General features: G+C 46.7%; 1 protein-coding gene across 4 annotated transcripts in view; it reads left to right on the top strand.

Moving 5' to 3' along the window:
- Positions 1–16,904, top strand: part of LSP1 (lymphocyte specific protein 1) — an 88,331-nt gene that overhangs the window by 18,632 nt on the left and 52,795 nt on the right. The window contains exon 1 of one of the 4 annotated variants that reach the window (XM_039534571.1): positions 3,285–3,528. The exons of 2 other annotated variants lie outside the window; for them this stretch is intronic. In XM_039534571.1, coding sequence (XP_039390505.1) covers positions 3,470–3,528 — 59 coding nt within the window. In that variant the 5' untranslated portion in view covers positions 3,285–3,469. Of the gene's footprint in view, positions 1–3,284; positions 3,529–16,904 lie in introns of those variants that run through there. One more of the 4 variants, XM_039534573.1, reaches the window with a different exon arrangement.

Here is a 16,904-nt window from a genome sequence, read left to right as displayed (position 1 = left end):
GCTCATAACTTTAGTGATTTTTTTAAAAAATTTTAAAAATAAAGTTGCAGTGTCTCCAGTTGAATTAAGTCAAGGGGAATGGATCATCCCCAAGTGCAATCGCTAGCATTTTCCTTTTGCACACTGGAGAGACGGATCTGGGAGATGCAGGCATTTAAACAGAAGCACTCCCCTGGCCCTCACCCATGGGGTCCTGTGTGACCCTCCCAGTGCTGGGCATGTGTGTTCCTCCCACCTGATCTCCCTGCATTCTCTGACAGAGATGAATAGGATGGGATGTTGATTAATCTTCACTATGGGAGGAGCATCACAAAAACATCACACCAGCCTGGGGAATTTGCAGTCAGGGAGTGGTACCTGGGAATTCCTTAACTCTGTATAAAGCAATGGGAAATGTAACCCACCCACCCCAACCCTTTGCATATCTTGGTGTATTCTGCCCCCACCCTCCAGTTACCTTCAGTCACCCTCCTCAGTTCATTCCAAAGATCTTATCTCCCCTCCCACCTTTCACCCCCGCCCCACTTCCCTTAAGACAGCTAATCCAACTGACTTCTCCTTGATCCTAGATGCCCTGCTGGCTCAGGAAATCCATCTGCCATACAGCGAGCAAACACCCACATCCTCCACTGCATTTGGCTTCTGCACTGCCTGAGGACATTAGCCCTTGCGGGGAAGGGGGTTGTTTATAGAAGGGCACCCACGTCTAGCTTCTAGGCAGAATTGACTATGGTGCAGGATTTTAGCACCACTGGACTCTACCTCCTCCTCTAGGCTAAAAGTTTTGGTTTGAAAACTCTTGCATATTTAACAGTGGGCGGTTTCTTTGGCTTCTTTGTCACAAGGCACTGGTGTTTATTGAGTGGAGGCATGTGGGCAAGACAAATATCTCTGGACTCGGTCCTCAGCTGGTGTAAACCAGCATAGCTCCACTGAAGCAAATGTCTCTGTGCCAGTTTACACCAAGGGAGGATCTGGCCTCATATGCCTCCTGGTGAGCCCACCTCCCCACCCTGGGCAGGCATGTGCTCCCAGCCTCCCCGTAGTTATCAAACCCAAGTCTTTCACATTCCTCTCTGCCCCTCTTGAGTTTGCTACAGATAGTGTGGCTTCTCTGGCTATAATAAGAGCTGTGATTTCATTCAGCAGCAGTTGTGGCAATGCCATCGCTGTTAGCTTCATCGCCCCTTTGTCTCTGCTCGCATTCACCACCAGCCCCTTATAAAAACCCTAGAATGGAACCATCTGGGTGGTTGGCCCCATGCTAAGAGCTGCCTCACTGAAATCAATGAAAGTTTGCAGGATCAGGCCCTCTCATCACTCCTCCATCTTGCAGAAAGCCATTGGGCATTTGGCCAGTGACTTCAAAAGACCAGAGGCTCTGATCCTGCAAATGCCTGGACGTGTGCTTAACTTTAAGCATGTGAGCAGTCCCAGTGAAGTCAGTGGGAGTGAGTCTGCTTAAAGCCAAACACACATATACATGCTTGCAGGGGCTGGGCCTTTATCCTGTTGAATATTAGAGACCTTTGCTGATTGCTCTCCTAGTTCCACCTAGCCTCACAGAATGTAGAGGTGTAAAATAAATATACTCCAGCACATAGTTCATCCGTGATCCCAGTGCAAGAGCAACCACTGCGCCTATCTGCTTTTATTATTTCTCATCATTTACGGGCTGTTTGGTAAATACATAAACAATTAACAAAGAAACCCATTTTTAAAGTGCGGGGTTTTTTGTTTTGTTTTGTTTTGTTTTTACATTTAATACCCGTCTGTACTTATTTCAGTGCAGTTTCTCTTTACTGATATTTCTTCATTTATTATGTGGGCAGTTATCAGCCATCTAAATGTCAAACAACTGATCTACCATAAATAGTCCAGCATTATTCATCCAAAGAAAACATATGCACATTTTATGAGATACAGGGAGAGTGGCAAGTAAAAATCTTAATACATGTTGGTCCTGATAATAAGGACACATTATAATTCTCACAATACACCTTTTAGAGAGGTCAGGATTGATATTCCCTTTCCACCGATGTGGAAACTGAGGCAGAGAGGTTACTTGACCTGCCCACTATCACCCAACAAGTGAATGTCAAAGATGGGATTAGATCTCAGTAGTTATTGGCTGCTAACCCTATGCTCCCACAGAGTCCTCTCTTCTTTGTATTACAGTGGCACATCAATGCCCCCGACTAAAGGACTGTACACAAACTCCCTGCCCCACTGAGTTTACAATCTAAACGGACAAGACAGACTCAGGGTGGGAGGGGAAACAGAGGCACAGTAACTTGTCCAACATCACTTGGCAGGATGGGGCAGAGCCAGAAGTAGAATGAATATCATATTCCGAGGCATAGTCCAGAGCGCCATCCAAGACCACCCAGTTGATATCATAATAATGACACCTAACTCTTATTAAGCACTTTTCAGTAGATTGCAAAGCCCTTTATGAAGGAGGCCAGTCTCATCACCCCCATTTTAAGGATGGAGAAATGGAAGTACAGAGAGCGGAAGTGATTGACCCAAGCTCACCCAGCAAGTCAGAGGTAGAGATGGGAACAGAATCTAGTTGTCCTGAATCCCAGGCCAGTGCTCTGTCCACTAGTCCTGCACTGCCTCCTCAGATGCAGTAGTCTGAATCAGCCTGATGCAAACCCAATCACATTGCACTTCATTCTTTGATACAGCATTTTTAACCACAAAGTGTTGCAACCCCTTTGCAAGTTGCTGAGACTTGCAATTAATTTTTTAAGAGTAGATTTAGACTATGGAGGCTATGGGTCAGATTCTCAGCTGGTGCACACTGGAGTAGCGCCATTGATTTTAATGGATTGCTGCTGATTTACGGGAGCTCAAGATCTGGCTCAAGAGTTGTAAATCTGTCCTCTGCTGTCTTTCCTCTAATCAGGTTTTGTGTCCCTGAGTGGCTTTTGTTCCTAATTTATGCAATTAGTTAATGCAGAAAGAAAGATCGGAAAGGGAAGAAAAAGAGAGAAAAATTAGGAGTGGGGGAGGGGGAACAGAAGGAGAAAAAAAAAAGAGGAGAAACAAAGAGGCATAAACCAGAAGGAGTGTAAGAGAGGAGAGAGAGGAACAGATAGCCAAATAGAAGAAGAATAGCCTTTAGAGCAAAGGAGAGGTTTAAGCTTTGCATTGAGCTCACTCAGCGGTCAGATGGGAGCAGGGAGGGGACCCTGCTTTGCCTCGAACTACAAAGCTGCTCTCTGAAAGATTTTTCTCTGACATTTCCACTAGGCTGTGGAGGAGGTAGAGGTGGAGGAGACAAGAGGGGGGCTGAACAGGGGGGCTTGGAGAAACAAAAGGAAACCAGCTGCAGAACTTCCTGAGGAGAGGGAGAGGATTATTTCATTTTTTTTTTAAAAAGGAAAAGAAAAAAAAAGTAGGAAAAGGAGGTTTAGCAGCCAGGATCTGTGAGCCTGTCCTGAGATCAACCTCTCCCACAATGACCAGTGCGATCCTGAGGAGGAATTCCAGCAAACAAGGGTTACAGAACCTCCTAAGGTAAGTCTGTACCTGCCTAGCAAGGGCAGAGAGGCAGGATTCTTTGTTCCATGGAGCTCAGTCCATTGATCTTCCACCATGGCAATTTGATTTGGCTAATTCCAAACTCTATGGGCTGTTTCTTTCACAGAGAGAAATGTGTCTGCTCCATGGTAAGAAGAATATTGTTCCGGTGTGGTTTATTTGTGCACACATATATGTAAATCAGTTGAACCTATTAACAGGGCTCTTAAGCAGACAAACATCTTGGAAGCAGGGAAAATAAATAAACCCCAAATAACAATATCAGCAAGGCAGAGCTGAGCTTACTGATGGCTTTTCCAGAAGCACATAATTAAAATAGCTAAACATGACCGTACTGTAATATTTACCTGAACCTGCTGGTTTTTCCTCTTGGCTTGGAGAGTTTATGTGTGTCTCAGCTGAAGGAGAGGGGCTATGTCTAGCAAAGTTTTTGGAGGCTAATATGTGAAATGTATGTGTGTTTTTAGGCAGAAATCCTTAAAGGGCCAGATCCTCAGCTGGTGTAAATCTGCATCAGTCTATTGATTTCATTGGAGACAGAGATGCTGATTTATACTACCTGAGCATATGGGTGTAATTGCTAGGGCAGATTGTTGGACAGTTAGAAGATCCTTGGTTCCTTTTTTCAATAAATGCTGAGAGCCCAGATCTCTCCGGGCAGGATGGCTGCACTCTGCTCTGTTCAGTTACTGAGGCTGGGACACCACTCAGTTGCAACCATGCTGCTTTCTAATGTGGAGTAGAAACCCCACTTTTGCTTCTTAGACCTTTGCACCCGGATCATTATGGAAGCTTATCATGACCCATGCAGGAAGGTGTCAAAAGCTCAGATTCAACAGGGGAAACTCCTTGCTCTGTTCTTTACTTTAATGCTAGGTTTGGGAGCACTGGAGACTAATGCTCTCCTCTGAACCATAGGTTGGGCACGTTGGTCTTCCCTGGGGTGTACAACTTCCCCAGTGGATGCTGGTCCCCGGCTGAGTGGGAGTGGCTGCCTGCAGTGTGTGTTTTTGGGTATGGGGGATTCCAGTCTCCAAGCCCAGTTCATTTTGGGGATTCCCATGGGCATTACTGCAGTCTTAAACCTTACCTCAGAAGGGCTTCTCTCTTCCAGGGACTTCCTGTACTACCCTTTTTGGAGGCCAGTTCAATACCTGCAGGAGACCACAGAAAGACTCCCATTGACTTCACCTGGCATTGAATTGCCCCCTTGGAGAGGCAGGGGGATGGTCACCTGCATTCTGACCCATACATGTTCCTCTCCTTAGCCCTGGCTCATGGGAATCACCTCATTTGATGGGATGTCATTTTGTAACAGTGCACTTGGGGCTGGGTTGGAAGGTGTAAACAGGTACAGGTGGAATAGAATCATCAAATGCATTCAAACACAGGGCACGCGCCTCAGAGAATGGGCCAGGATTGGGTGTTGCTGGGCAAAACAGTTACGCTAAAGTAAGACTCCCCTGTTCAGTCTTCCCCAGAACTCAAATCTGGGCTGAAACTCTTTGGAGGAGACAAGGGTGATGAGCATGCTGCACATGCTCCATAGATAGATAAATGACCCAAGCACTCACACATGCCCCAATCCAGACCTCCTCTTAATAGCTGTTCATAATTACTCTGAATGTTGATGGGGATTGTAGGTGCCCATTCGGAAGAATACCTGCCCTCTGGTGTTTTATCAGATTAGAGGGAGATTTTATGGAAGATGGGGATTAAAACTGTGGTTGAGTCAGGTCGTTTGGTAAGTGGATTTTAAATTGGATTCTAGCGTGGGTGTTTGTATATATCGTTCCTGTCCATGTGCGGGGAAAAGGGATGGATTTCACCCTGGGTTACACAGATATAACCCCCCTGAGGTCAACAGAAGGCAGAAGAGTTGCTCAGATATAGGCAGAGGACCGTCCATGCACTGTGCAGAACTTTTCATATACAGTGAAACCCTCCTGTAGAGAAGTCATTTTTTTTCGCCCAGAACTTCGTTCTAAGTTTTGCTATAAGCAGAATTGCTGACTGCACAACTAAACAATTCAGGACTTTCTTTCTGCCTATTCCGTCACAGGACTGTGGGGCTGAACTCATTCACGTTCCTAACGTGCTTTGAGATTCTTGGACTCAAGATACAACAGCGGTGCAAGGGAGTATTGCTCTTATTCTGCTTTGCTACATGAATGGAGTTTCCAGGTTCACCGTAAGCCCCAGCTGGTTGCACTACAAGCCTACATAGTACATGTGCACATCTTGGTATGTCACATTTATATGGGTAACACAGGGACAGACTCTGAGCTTAGTCACACTGGTGTAAAACCAGACTAAGCTCCAGTGACTTCAGATGCTGCTGAATCACTGAGCTTTCTCCCACACTTGCCTGTTGGAGGCAAGAAGTTGCTGATGGCTTTCCCCACTTTTAGTCCTGACACTAGGGCTCTGTAACTGTGTCCAATGAAGGGACCTATTGGCAACTTGTCAGCAGCCCCGAGTTTCCATCTAATTTGGTGGGAATAAAGAGATTGCATCCATGCTTGTCTTTAATAGAGAGGCGTGGCCCCCGGGGACTACAGACTCCAGCATACACTGCTGAATACGAATTCAAGCAGCCCAGCCATGCTGCATGATGGGAGCTGGGAACAGTATCCTAAAGAGGCCGCAACTTCATACTAAGGAGAAAGGCAGCCATGGGCTCCCTCAGACTCTGTGGGCTGCACTTAAGCCACTCACTGGCCCCATTGCCCCACATAAGCTATTCACTGCTGTGCTCCTGTGTGGTGATGTACGTGTTGTCCAGTGTAGCCCAGTGGGCTCGTTTGCCATTGTTAATATTCACTGCTGCTGTAGCCCAGTGGGCTAGCCTGACTTTATTATATTTACTGCTTTGCGTTATATTCTGCTTTAATTATATCCAGCAGTAATGCAAGAAACCTACAGGCCTATATCCTGAAAGATATTAGCTTCAGCCAGTTAGCATAACGCTTGAGGCCTATGAACTTTGAATAGATAAACTTTGCACAGATAAATGGCCCAGTGGAAAACCCCAAGGATCTGGGGAGCTGAAAATAGAGTTTAAGGGGAAGTTCTGACCACAGATACATGAGTCAACCACAGAAGTGTCCTGGCAATGAACTGATGCTGTTTCCATAGGCATCATTATCAGTGAAGACCCTAGTGGAGAACTACAGGAACAATGATCATTCCAATTTGTACAGGCTTTGGCTCAAGGCCTTAATGCCCCACGGGTGGCATGAGAGTGAGTGTAGTTGTTCCCTGGAGGGCCATGAGCAGTATATTGTTGCATCCTGGAGGTGGATTGTAAAACAAGCCCTTCTTGCCCTTTTTCTGGCCACTGGCAAAGGGGGGATGGATACTGGGGGTTGCTTTGCATGAAGACACTTGACAGGAGCACATCATTTGCATCTGAAAAGTTGGTGACTGGAAAGCGTCCATCAGGCTAACAGAGCCCAGGGATATGCCCCATGATTGCAGAGAATACCCAGCACAAGTGACTGTAATTAACTAGAAATGACATCCGAAAAGAATAGGCAGTTTACAAGCTTATCTAATTCTTCTTCTCTCCAATGTGTACCTAGGATCTCCCATTGTTGGGTATGGTCTCTATCAGTCAATGGATTGCAAAAGAGCATCCATTAGACATCAGGCTGCTTTGTCTTGTTTGTAATAAATTAGCAATGATAATACCTGTGAGACAAGGTGGGTGAGGTAATAACTTTTATTGTATTAATATCTTGTCAGAGCTCTGTGCAAGCTCGAAAGTTTGTCTCTCTCACCAATAGAAGTCGCTCCAATATTACCTGACCCACCTCATCTCTCTAATGCCCTGGAACCAACATGGCTATAACAATGCTGCATACAATAATGATAATACCTATCACTGCTATGAGACTTTGTATTTTCAGATCTATCTATCTATCTATCTATCTATCTATCTATCTATCTATCTAATGAATTTCTATCAATAAGATATGCAACTATTGCTTGTCCTTTTGATTAATTCAGTTCACTAGCCACTCCTGCTAGAATTTTATCTTCTCTGTATTCATTGAGTCTCAAGTGTTTTACAACAGAATATTATTGTTTAATTAACCTACAAATCAACTTCTTCATAAACCTGTTGTACTGTATGTGCCTCTGTTCAATGGTGGTTTAAATAGCATCTTTCACGGACGGATGCAGCTTCCACTGTCTTCTGAATATCAGAAGCAACCTTGAGATGGTTTCATGTAATCAGATTTCCTTAGCCATTTCATTAATTATTACAACTGAAGTAGGGGTGTGTGTGAAGGAGGGATAATAGAAAAGCCTCCGCTCTCATATCACCTAGTTTGATTTTTTTCCCCTTCTTTGTGTGGAGGGACTCAAAAGATTTAGGCTTGAACTGAGTCATGATCAACTCTCCGGGGCAGGAATCATCGGCTGGTTCTGTGTTTGTACAGCACCTAGCACAGTGGAGTCCTGGTCCAGGCCTGGCATTCCTAGGTGCTAATGCAATACAAACAATAAATAACAAGGATAATTTCCAAAGCATCAAAATCTGAACTCTGAATATCATCACAAGAAAAGGGGAGTGCCAGGGAATCAAGAAGAGATGTGGAGGCTATCAGCGAAGAGAAGGATCTAAGGCATTTCTTCATTCATACAGAATTATTGCTCTTTTGGTATCTTATCAGTCCGGGGAGTCATTAATACTTGCAAGGAAAGCCAAAGTATGGAATTTTAAATTAGACTCCCCTTACTTTCAGGCCCAGTGTAGATGGTACCTTAACATGGAGATGCAGTCTGTGGGGACTGCATGTCCATACATGCAATGCTGCATCTTAATCCAAGCATCCTTGCTCCAGGTACCTACAGGCTCCATGGCTTGTATCTCTTGATTAAAGGTGAGGGCTGCTGTGATCTGCGTTGTGGAACTCTGTGAACCAGTTCAGCCTATGGGTTCTGTTCTAAATTCTCCCAGGTTTTAGGCATTTTCACAATTCCACTGGCTCCTCAGATTGTCATCTCCATTTTTCATAGCTCTTGGAGGGAACATTTTGTTTGATGGAGGATCACCCTGCTCAGTTGTTTTTCCTGCCCCTATTATCCTGCCTACCCTTCCTCACACACCCCGACTTTCCCTGGGGTCACAAGTGTTTGTGCGATGGGGAAAACCCTATGCTCAGTTTCTTGGTGCTGCCTTCCTTGTTTGACCATCCCAAGCACTGAACTTTCCAGACAAGATCTGGGTAGGGAGTGTTCGAAGGGCTGGGCTTGGAGTGAATTTCTGGGCTGAAGAGGAAAGCAGCTTGTGGGAGGGTGTGGGAAGGTGGGGGGTAATGGCAACTGGGGTGCAAGTCACCTGTGACTGGGATTCTGGAATCGGGATGGGAACGGAACCTGCGGCGGGTGGTGGAGGGAGGGGTTGGGGTAGGTTATCTATTAATCATCACATTTTTTATGTGCCCATCACCAGGTTACGTAGGGGCTAGATACCAGGGGGTGGGGCAGAGAACTTACAATGAAGAAGTGGGGGAGGTGAAAACAATTGTCTGCTGGGGAGTGAGGAGGGAGCAAGTTGGGGGTGGCAGTGTTACTGCAAAAACAACAAGGAGTCTGGTGGCACCTTAAAGATGAACAGATTTATTTTGGCATAAGCTTTTGTGGGTAAAAACCCCACTTCTTCAGATGCATGGAGTGAAGACGTGAGGGTTTTTTTACCCACGAAAGCTTAAGCCCAAATAAATCTGTTCGTCTTTAAGGTGCCACTGGACTCGTTGTTGTTTTTGTGGATACAGACTAACACGGCTACCCCCCGATACTTGACACCATGCAGTGTTACTGCAGTGGGTGGAGAGGCAGAGGCAACTGGGAGGGGATCAGGCTACTGGGTCAGGGATCAGCTGTTGCTGGATGCTGGGGTCTACTCCTAGGAGCAGCAGGGGGACTTAGAAGCTCCAGCTGAGTATCTCAGCACAATCTGCTGAGGAAAAGTACAACCTTAGGGGTTAAAAACGCTGCCTTCCACCCTGCCTCCATCTTTCCCCAAGAGCCCGCAGATCCACAATGGCCTCTCCCCTCATGCAATACCCTTGCAGTCCCTTTGTTGTTGTCCTCCCCGTCATCCCCCCCGCTCTTTGCACCATTACTCACTCATTCGGGGCATAGCTGACAGGCACCTTAGCAAGCTCACTGAGGCAGAGGAATGAGTGGGGGGCGGGGGAGACAAATGTCCATATGCCGTTTGTTGGGAGCAGGCGTGAGGCCTGCTTTGCGCACAGGCTCTGCTGGGCTCCCAGGACACACTAGCAGGCACGGTGTGCCAGACTGATGGATCACACAGTGCTAGAGGGGTGTGCCCTGATCCTTAGGATTCCCAGGGTGACTCCACCCCCTTCCTATCTCTAGTACTACTCTAGTGCTGTGCTGTTTGCAGGGCCTATTGTTGTGTTGATATCTGAGTGTCAATACCAGGCCTCATTGTCTGAGTGGGAATGATGCATGTTATCTGGGAGGCAGCTACCCTCTCCCTACCCAGTATTGTCTAGGAGTGTGGGTGTTTCTCTGGGTGCACATCTTCACACAGGAGAGGGTAAGCCGGCCTGCAAGCCTCCCCAGCACCCATTGTCTTGGAAGCTGTAAAAGGGCAGAGGGGAAGGTCCGCTGCACAGTCCCACCCTGGGGCTAATCCACCCACATGCATGCTGTAGCTCTGAGCTCTCTCTTGGCTTTGAGCAACACTGAGCCCTGCCAGAGGAACTGACTGTTATTTCAGGCCATGGACAGTTAGGCCCCTTCCTTCGCTGTGAATGAAGGAGTTGGGAGAAAGGCAGGGCTTGGAGAGCAAATCTGTCGCCCTCCCTCTCTCCTCAGCCCCAAATCTGTCTTCCTTGTTGTGATCCAGCACCCTTTTATTAAAAGATCTCAAAGGACCACTTTGCAACTATTAACGGGTTAACCCTGTGAGGTAGCTAAGTGTTGTTACCTCCATTTTAGAGATGGAGAATCTGAGGCTAAGCGACTTGTCAGGGATCACCCAGTGAGTCAGTGGCCACGCTGGCAACAGAATGCAGGAGGCCTGGCTCCTGTGAAGCTCTCTGCCTCCCCTAAAGCAGTTAAATCAACAACCATTAGCGTCATGCTGGCAAATAGATTTGTAGCACGAAAGCCAGATGCTCGCAAGCAAAATCCTTTCATTTGCAGACAGAGCCTCACACTCTCCTCTGGAGCCTGGGCTGGAAGAATGACATCCTGCCCCATTTGAGCTCACTGGTCAGCTGTGGAAGGCTCCGTATCCCTTCCCTGGAGCGACTTTGCATTCGTAGGATACCCACATTCCACTCTTCCTGCCCACCTGTCCCCTTGAAGCCTGCTGACTAATCCTGCTCTTGCCAATGGAGGAATGTGAGCGTTCCCTCCTGAATACCATGTGGATTCATTCCCAGAATTTCCTAGCACTCTGGATTGTTATATCAGAAGCTCTGCAGCTGCCATGCATCTAGCCATTAACTCTAACGTTACTGCTCCATATAGTACAGGGGCTCCCTATGGCGTGGTCAATTTTATTGCATTCTGTTACCACCATTCCACTTACCCTCCTTCAGAGCTTCGATTTCTCCAGACCTATTGGCCATCTAGGGCCCAATTCTGCTCCCGTTGAAATCAGCGGGAGCTGGCCTGAGCCCTTCAGGGTTCATGGAGTGCGGTTTATTCCTGCCAAGCCTGAACAGTCTTAGTAAAGCAAGCAAACCCCTGGGGATGGATGGAGCATCCACTGATGGTGGTCAATGAGCATGTTGGGGGAAAGGGTTTGGTTTGCAAGTCTAAAAATGGCCAAATCAACCTCAGAGAGCTTTTCAGTAAGAAGAGGCAGTGGACAGGACACTGGTCTGGGTCTCAGGACACTTGGTTCTGTTCCTGGCTCGGCTGCATGATGACAATGGGCAAGATGCTTCACCATTCTGTGCCCCTGTCAGCCCCTCCCAGCCTTTGTCTTAACTGTAAACCCTTTGGGGCAGGGGCTGTCTCATTATGTGTATGTACAATGCCTGGCACAACGGGGCTCTGAGCTTGGTTGTTACTTCTAGTTGCTACTGTAAAATAAATAATAGTAATAAAGGAAGCACACCTTAAATCCCACAGGGAACTGAGAAGCACACTCCCATTGCCGCTCTGCACTCCACTATTCAGTGCTGTGCATGTGCTGATCTCTGCCCTATGTGTCTAGGGCTCAGGGGAGTTCTGTAGAATGAAGTGGTATAGAATAAGTGAATGAAGAAGTATTGTTGGGCACTTGGATTCTAACCTCTCGACTCATCAGTACTATAAAAAGCATCAGGCCTCATTTTGATCTCACTTATGCTAGTTCTAAACTGGCGTAACGTTATTAACCTGTGTGTGGCCACTCCTGGTTCACACCAGTGTAAACGAGAGCAGAATCAGGTCCCCATTGAAATTGGGGTGGGGAGATTATAGAGACAAGTTTCCCCAACAAATAATGTATGGCGTTTCGTGAAACTGTCAGAACCTTTCTGGCAAGATACTTGCCTTATCTATGTGAAATTTTCCTCCTTGCAAGAGCTAAGTGACAAATTATTATTATTTATTATTATCCAGCAATAACCCTCCTGCAAATGGAAACAAAACCTCATTATCTTTCAAGGTTCTGAATTCTAGAACCCTAGATCTAAAAGGAGTCTAGGACCCACTCAATTGTGAAGGGCCTTGACTCTAGAACACATGACGATGAAGACTGAATACTTAAGGGGTCTACATTTTGGTGCTCCTGAAGTATTGAAAGAATTTGTGATATAGAACAAACTAATGCAACCCTTATGCTCTACAACCGATGCAATGGTGCTGATGTACCACGATGCACGCACTGTTACAAGGCCTGTATGCTAGAATCCATGAAGTGCTAAGAGGCTTAACGGATGACAGTACATACAATGCTAATCAAGGCTTATATGCTAGAATCTATACAATGCTAAGGGGGTTAATGCATCACAATGCAGGCAATGCTATAAGGCAGTGGTGGCCAACTTGTGGCCCTGGGCTGCATGCAGCCCATCAGGGTAATCTGATTGCAGGCTTTGAGACATTTTGCTGACCGCCACTCCCATTGGCCGGGAACAGTGAACTGCAGCCGCTGGGAGCTGCGGGGGGGGCCGTGCGTGCGGATGGTCAACATCAACAAAATGTCTTGTGGCCACAATCAGATTACCCTGGTGGGCTGCATGCAGCCCACGGGCCGCAGGTTGCCACAGCTGATTTAGAGTATAGACTCTTGGGGTAAAGATAATCTCTCACAATGCAGAGCTGAGCTGAGCTACTGTGCATGCAAATGAAAAATTATTAGAAGAAGCAGTGAAGACAATTCTTTGGAAAGTCCAGTCCAGTTTGGTTCAGTTTCTGTTCAGGAGATGGGTGAAGCTTTGGGCTGCTGCTTATTTTACCTGTACTGCTTGGCCTGGCCCTGTCTCAAGATTTGCTTTGTTCTGTTTTCCTTTTAAGTAAGTAGTGTTTCTTTTCCCCAACTCCTTGCACCAAACAGGTCAGCAGGGATGAGATTGGCGATGATTCAAAGGGTGTGTGTGGGAGCTCAGCTCTACCCTGCTGTCTGGATCCTATAGGCAAAGTTGTGATTTATAGGATGGGTGGGGGGAAATGACTGAGATAGGCAGAAAAGCTTGGTATGAGAGAAAGGCATAGGATGAATTATATGTATAATTTTTTCCCCAATGCTCTTCTAGTCTAAACTTTGTAACAAAGACTCCATATTGAGCTTTGCAGCCCAGTTATTGAACTAATAATGGTCGAACACAGTGATGTCTTTATATGCATGTCTGAACAATGAGCTAATCTTTCAGCGCCAAAATAAACATTTCTTCCCTTGAGGGATAGGTTGGGAGACTAACCTCCCTGCCTATATGGATATCTGTCACAGGGTTTCCCCCATCTTCTTCACACTATCCAACCCACTCCTAGCTACTAAAGTAGGTAACGAATTTACTGAGTCTTTGCTATTAAACATTAATCATAGGTTATAGAATCCTATCTCCCAAGAAACATGGCTCCATTGTCTAGTCATCTAAGTTAAAGATACCCCCTGTTGTAGTCATTTTGTCAGCCAGAGGGAAAATTGTGCCTTGTGTTGAGGAGTGAAACCACTTTCCCCTGCATTCCATAGGAAGAAGGATGGTCCAGTGGTTGGGAGCTAGCTGGAGAGCTAGGTTCAGTTCCCTGCTCTGCTACAGGTTTCCTGGGTGACCTTGGGTAGTGACTTGGGGCCTGATGTTTTAAAAGGTATTTAGACGTCTAAAGAGGTAGCTGGGTGCCTATTGGGACTGTCAAAAGAAGAAGTCCCTAGGCACCTACCCCCATTGATTTCCATTGATCATAGGACCTTGTGAGAAATCATGCTGGATTCTAGTTTGACCCAAGGGATGTATGGCTAGCTGTGATGGGAGTAAACTGAGCAGCAGAAAACTTACAGTATATGTCCTCAAACAGTAATGTCTGATAGACACATTGCAACAATCTTCTCAAGGGAAGCAGTGGAAGCCCCATTATTTGGGTAGACAAAGACCACAAGAACATGCCATAGACAATGATCAGTCACATTTGGCATTAAGGGTTCTTTTATTTATCATTTATAAAGGTTAATAAATGATTAATGGATGATTTACTCAATTGTTATAGGGTCCAACAGGTCAATAGGTTGCTTATAACCATGATTTATAATCTTCTGCTGATGCCCTTAAAACCATCTATAACAAGGCCAACTCATGTCTATAACATGCTTATCACATCTATTAATCCTTTATGAACTAATTCTAAATGTACCCTTAATATTAAGTCAGCAGCAGGAGGAATGAGTTGATTGACGTAGGTCTTAGTCTATCTGGATGTCTTGTGAGTCACCTAGGTCATATTTGCTGGTTGTCACTAGAAATGGCTTTATTGGCAAAGGGAAGACCCCATGAATAAGTCCGGGGGATCTTCCTCTCCCTTCCCTCTTGGCTAAAACTAATGGGATGGGTGCTGGGGAAACATCCACAGGGCTGCCATTGCCACCTGCTTTCAGCTTCAGACACCCCTTCTTCTCTAGGCTGGTATTTTCAGAAGCAATCAGCATTGGCCTAACCTGGCTCCTCCTGAAGTCAATGGGAGTTTTACCATTGAGTCCAATGGGAGCAGAGATAGGTTAACATTGAGTGCTTTTGGAAATACCATCCAGAATGTATGGCTGCACATGTAATAAATTGCAGCTGTGAGTGCTAGTAGGTGATCCCAAAGCCTGAGGCTACCTTCATCTACCCTGGTCCTTGTGTATGCGGGTGGGGAAGAAGGGGGACAAGATTGCCTCACATACACATAGGGTAACCAGACAGCAAATGTGAAAAATCGGGACAGGGGGTGGAGGGTAATAGGAGCCTATATAAGAAAAAGACCCAAAAATTGGGACTGTCCCTATAAAATCGAGACATTTGGTCACCCTACATACACAGGCACCAAAGAAAATAATTTTCTAGCACTTGCTGCCACTCTAGCTCAGGAGACAGGAATGCTGAATTCACTTGCATAGGGGTATTGAATTCTGGCACAGATCCTTGAAGTCTAGCCCCCAGTGGAGGCTTTTCATTTTCCTTTCTGGAATTAGCTTCAGTGCTGAGAGCTGGTTCTGGGCCAGCAAAACTTCCTTTTAGCTGTGAACCATGCAAAAGATTCCCAGAGTCTGGGGCACTTCCCTTAAAGACGGCAGAAGCTGTGCCAGAAATTCTCCTGCCTGGCCACTATCATTTCCTCAAGCGTGGGTGAGGAGTATGCCCCAGGGAACGTGACCTTCCTTGAAATCCTTGGTTGTGGGGAGTGGGAGTTAACAGCCACCATGTCTCAAACAAGCAGACTTAGAGGAACTCCAGGTCTGGATCCACTGGCAATGCTAAAGCGCTGCCGCGGAATTGTTAGAATTTTAGAGCTCTCCCAGCGCTCTAAAAAAAACCCCTCAATGAGGGGCGTAGCTACCAGCGCTGGGGCACTGTTTACACTGGCGCTTTACACCGCTGCAACTTGCTGCTCTCAGGCAGGTGTTTTCTCACACCTCTGAGCAAGAAAGTTGTAGCGCTGTTAATTGCCAGGGTAGACAAGCCCACAGCTGGCCCAAGTCAAAGCTTAATTAACCCCTGAATTTCCCCAGGGTTCACAGTGCAGGGGATGGGAGGCAGGATCATAAAGGTTACATAAAGGTTACTGCAAAAGAGCCAAATAGCATGTGAGCACAGTTTAATCCAGGGGTCGGCAACCTCTGGCACGCAGCTCGCCAGGGTAAGCACCCTGGTGGGCTGGACCAGTTTGTTTACCTGCTGCCTCCGCAGGTTCGGCCGAGCGCGGCTCCCACTGGCCGCAGTTTGCCGCTCCGGGCTAGTGGGGGCAGCGGAAAGCGGCACAAGCCAAGGGATGTGCTGGCCGTGGCTTTCCGCTGCCCCCATTGGCCCAGAGCAGTGAACCGCGGCCAGTGGGAGCTGCAAGCGGCCGAACCTGCAGAGGCGGCTGGTAAACAAACTGGTCCCGCCCACCAGAGTGCTTACCCTGGCGAGCCGCGTGCCAGAGGTTGCCGACCCCTGGTTTAATCAGTCATAAATAATCTGTTCCAATGTGTTTTGGTATTTTCATGGCCTTGCCTCAATCACACCCTATGCAACCCCAGGGATGGGGTAGAAAGGAGGTCAAACTCAGACCCACTGTGTATGTGAGACTGTCCAAGTTTTCCCTCTTTCTCCACCTCCTTTTCTTTGGTTCTTCTCTGCACATTGACCTCATATCATGTGCTCAGGACATATTTGCAGCTGTCTCTGCATCAAGAAGTTAGGATGTCACAAAAGTTAGGACTCCCGGGTGTAAGGATACGCTAAGGAAGATGGAGGCCTATGCTGGGGGGTTGGGGGGAGGCTGTGCTGTGCAGGAGAGTCTTTACATTGTTTGGTAGAAAGGCTGCGTTTAAAGCAAGGGAGATTCAGAGGTGATGAATGTCAAATGGACCCTAACACGTGCAGTTTCTGGATCTATGGGTTATTCATTGTGATGTACATTTGCAACTGAAAATAGGCAAACTGGCTGTATGTTGGGGGGCAGGGGAGGAAAGGGATGGATACAGTGAGATAATGGACTGTACTAATCCTTCAGCTCTGATCCTTACCCATAAGGCTAAATCCCACAAGTGTAATGAACATGGGTGTTCTACAGCTAGGTCTACACTACAGACCCTATATTGGCATAGCTATGCTGGCCCGGCCCCCTAGTATAGACTCAGCATATGCCAACAGAAAGAGTGTTTCTGCCAGTATAGGAACTCCATCTCCCCA

Source organism: Mauremys reevesii, linkage group 4, assembly GCF_016161935.1.
Source record: "Mauremys reevesii isolate NIE-2019 linkage group 4, ASM1616193v1, whole genome shotgun sequence".
Taxonomy (NCBI): Eukaryota; Metazoa; Chordata; order Testudines; family Geoemydidae; genus Mauremys; species Mauremys reevesii.
Note: the sequence above shows the minus strand (reverse complement) of the source record. Positions and strands in the feature narration are given on the sequence as shown.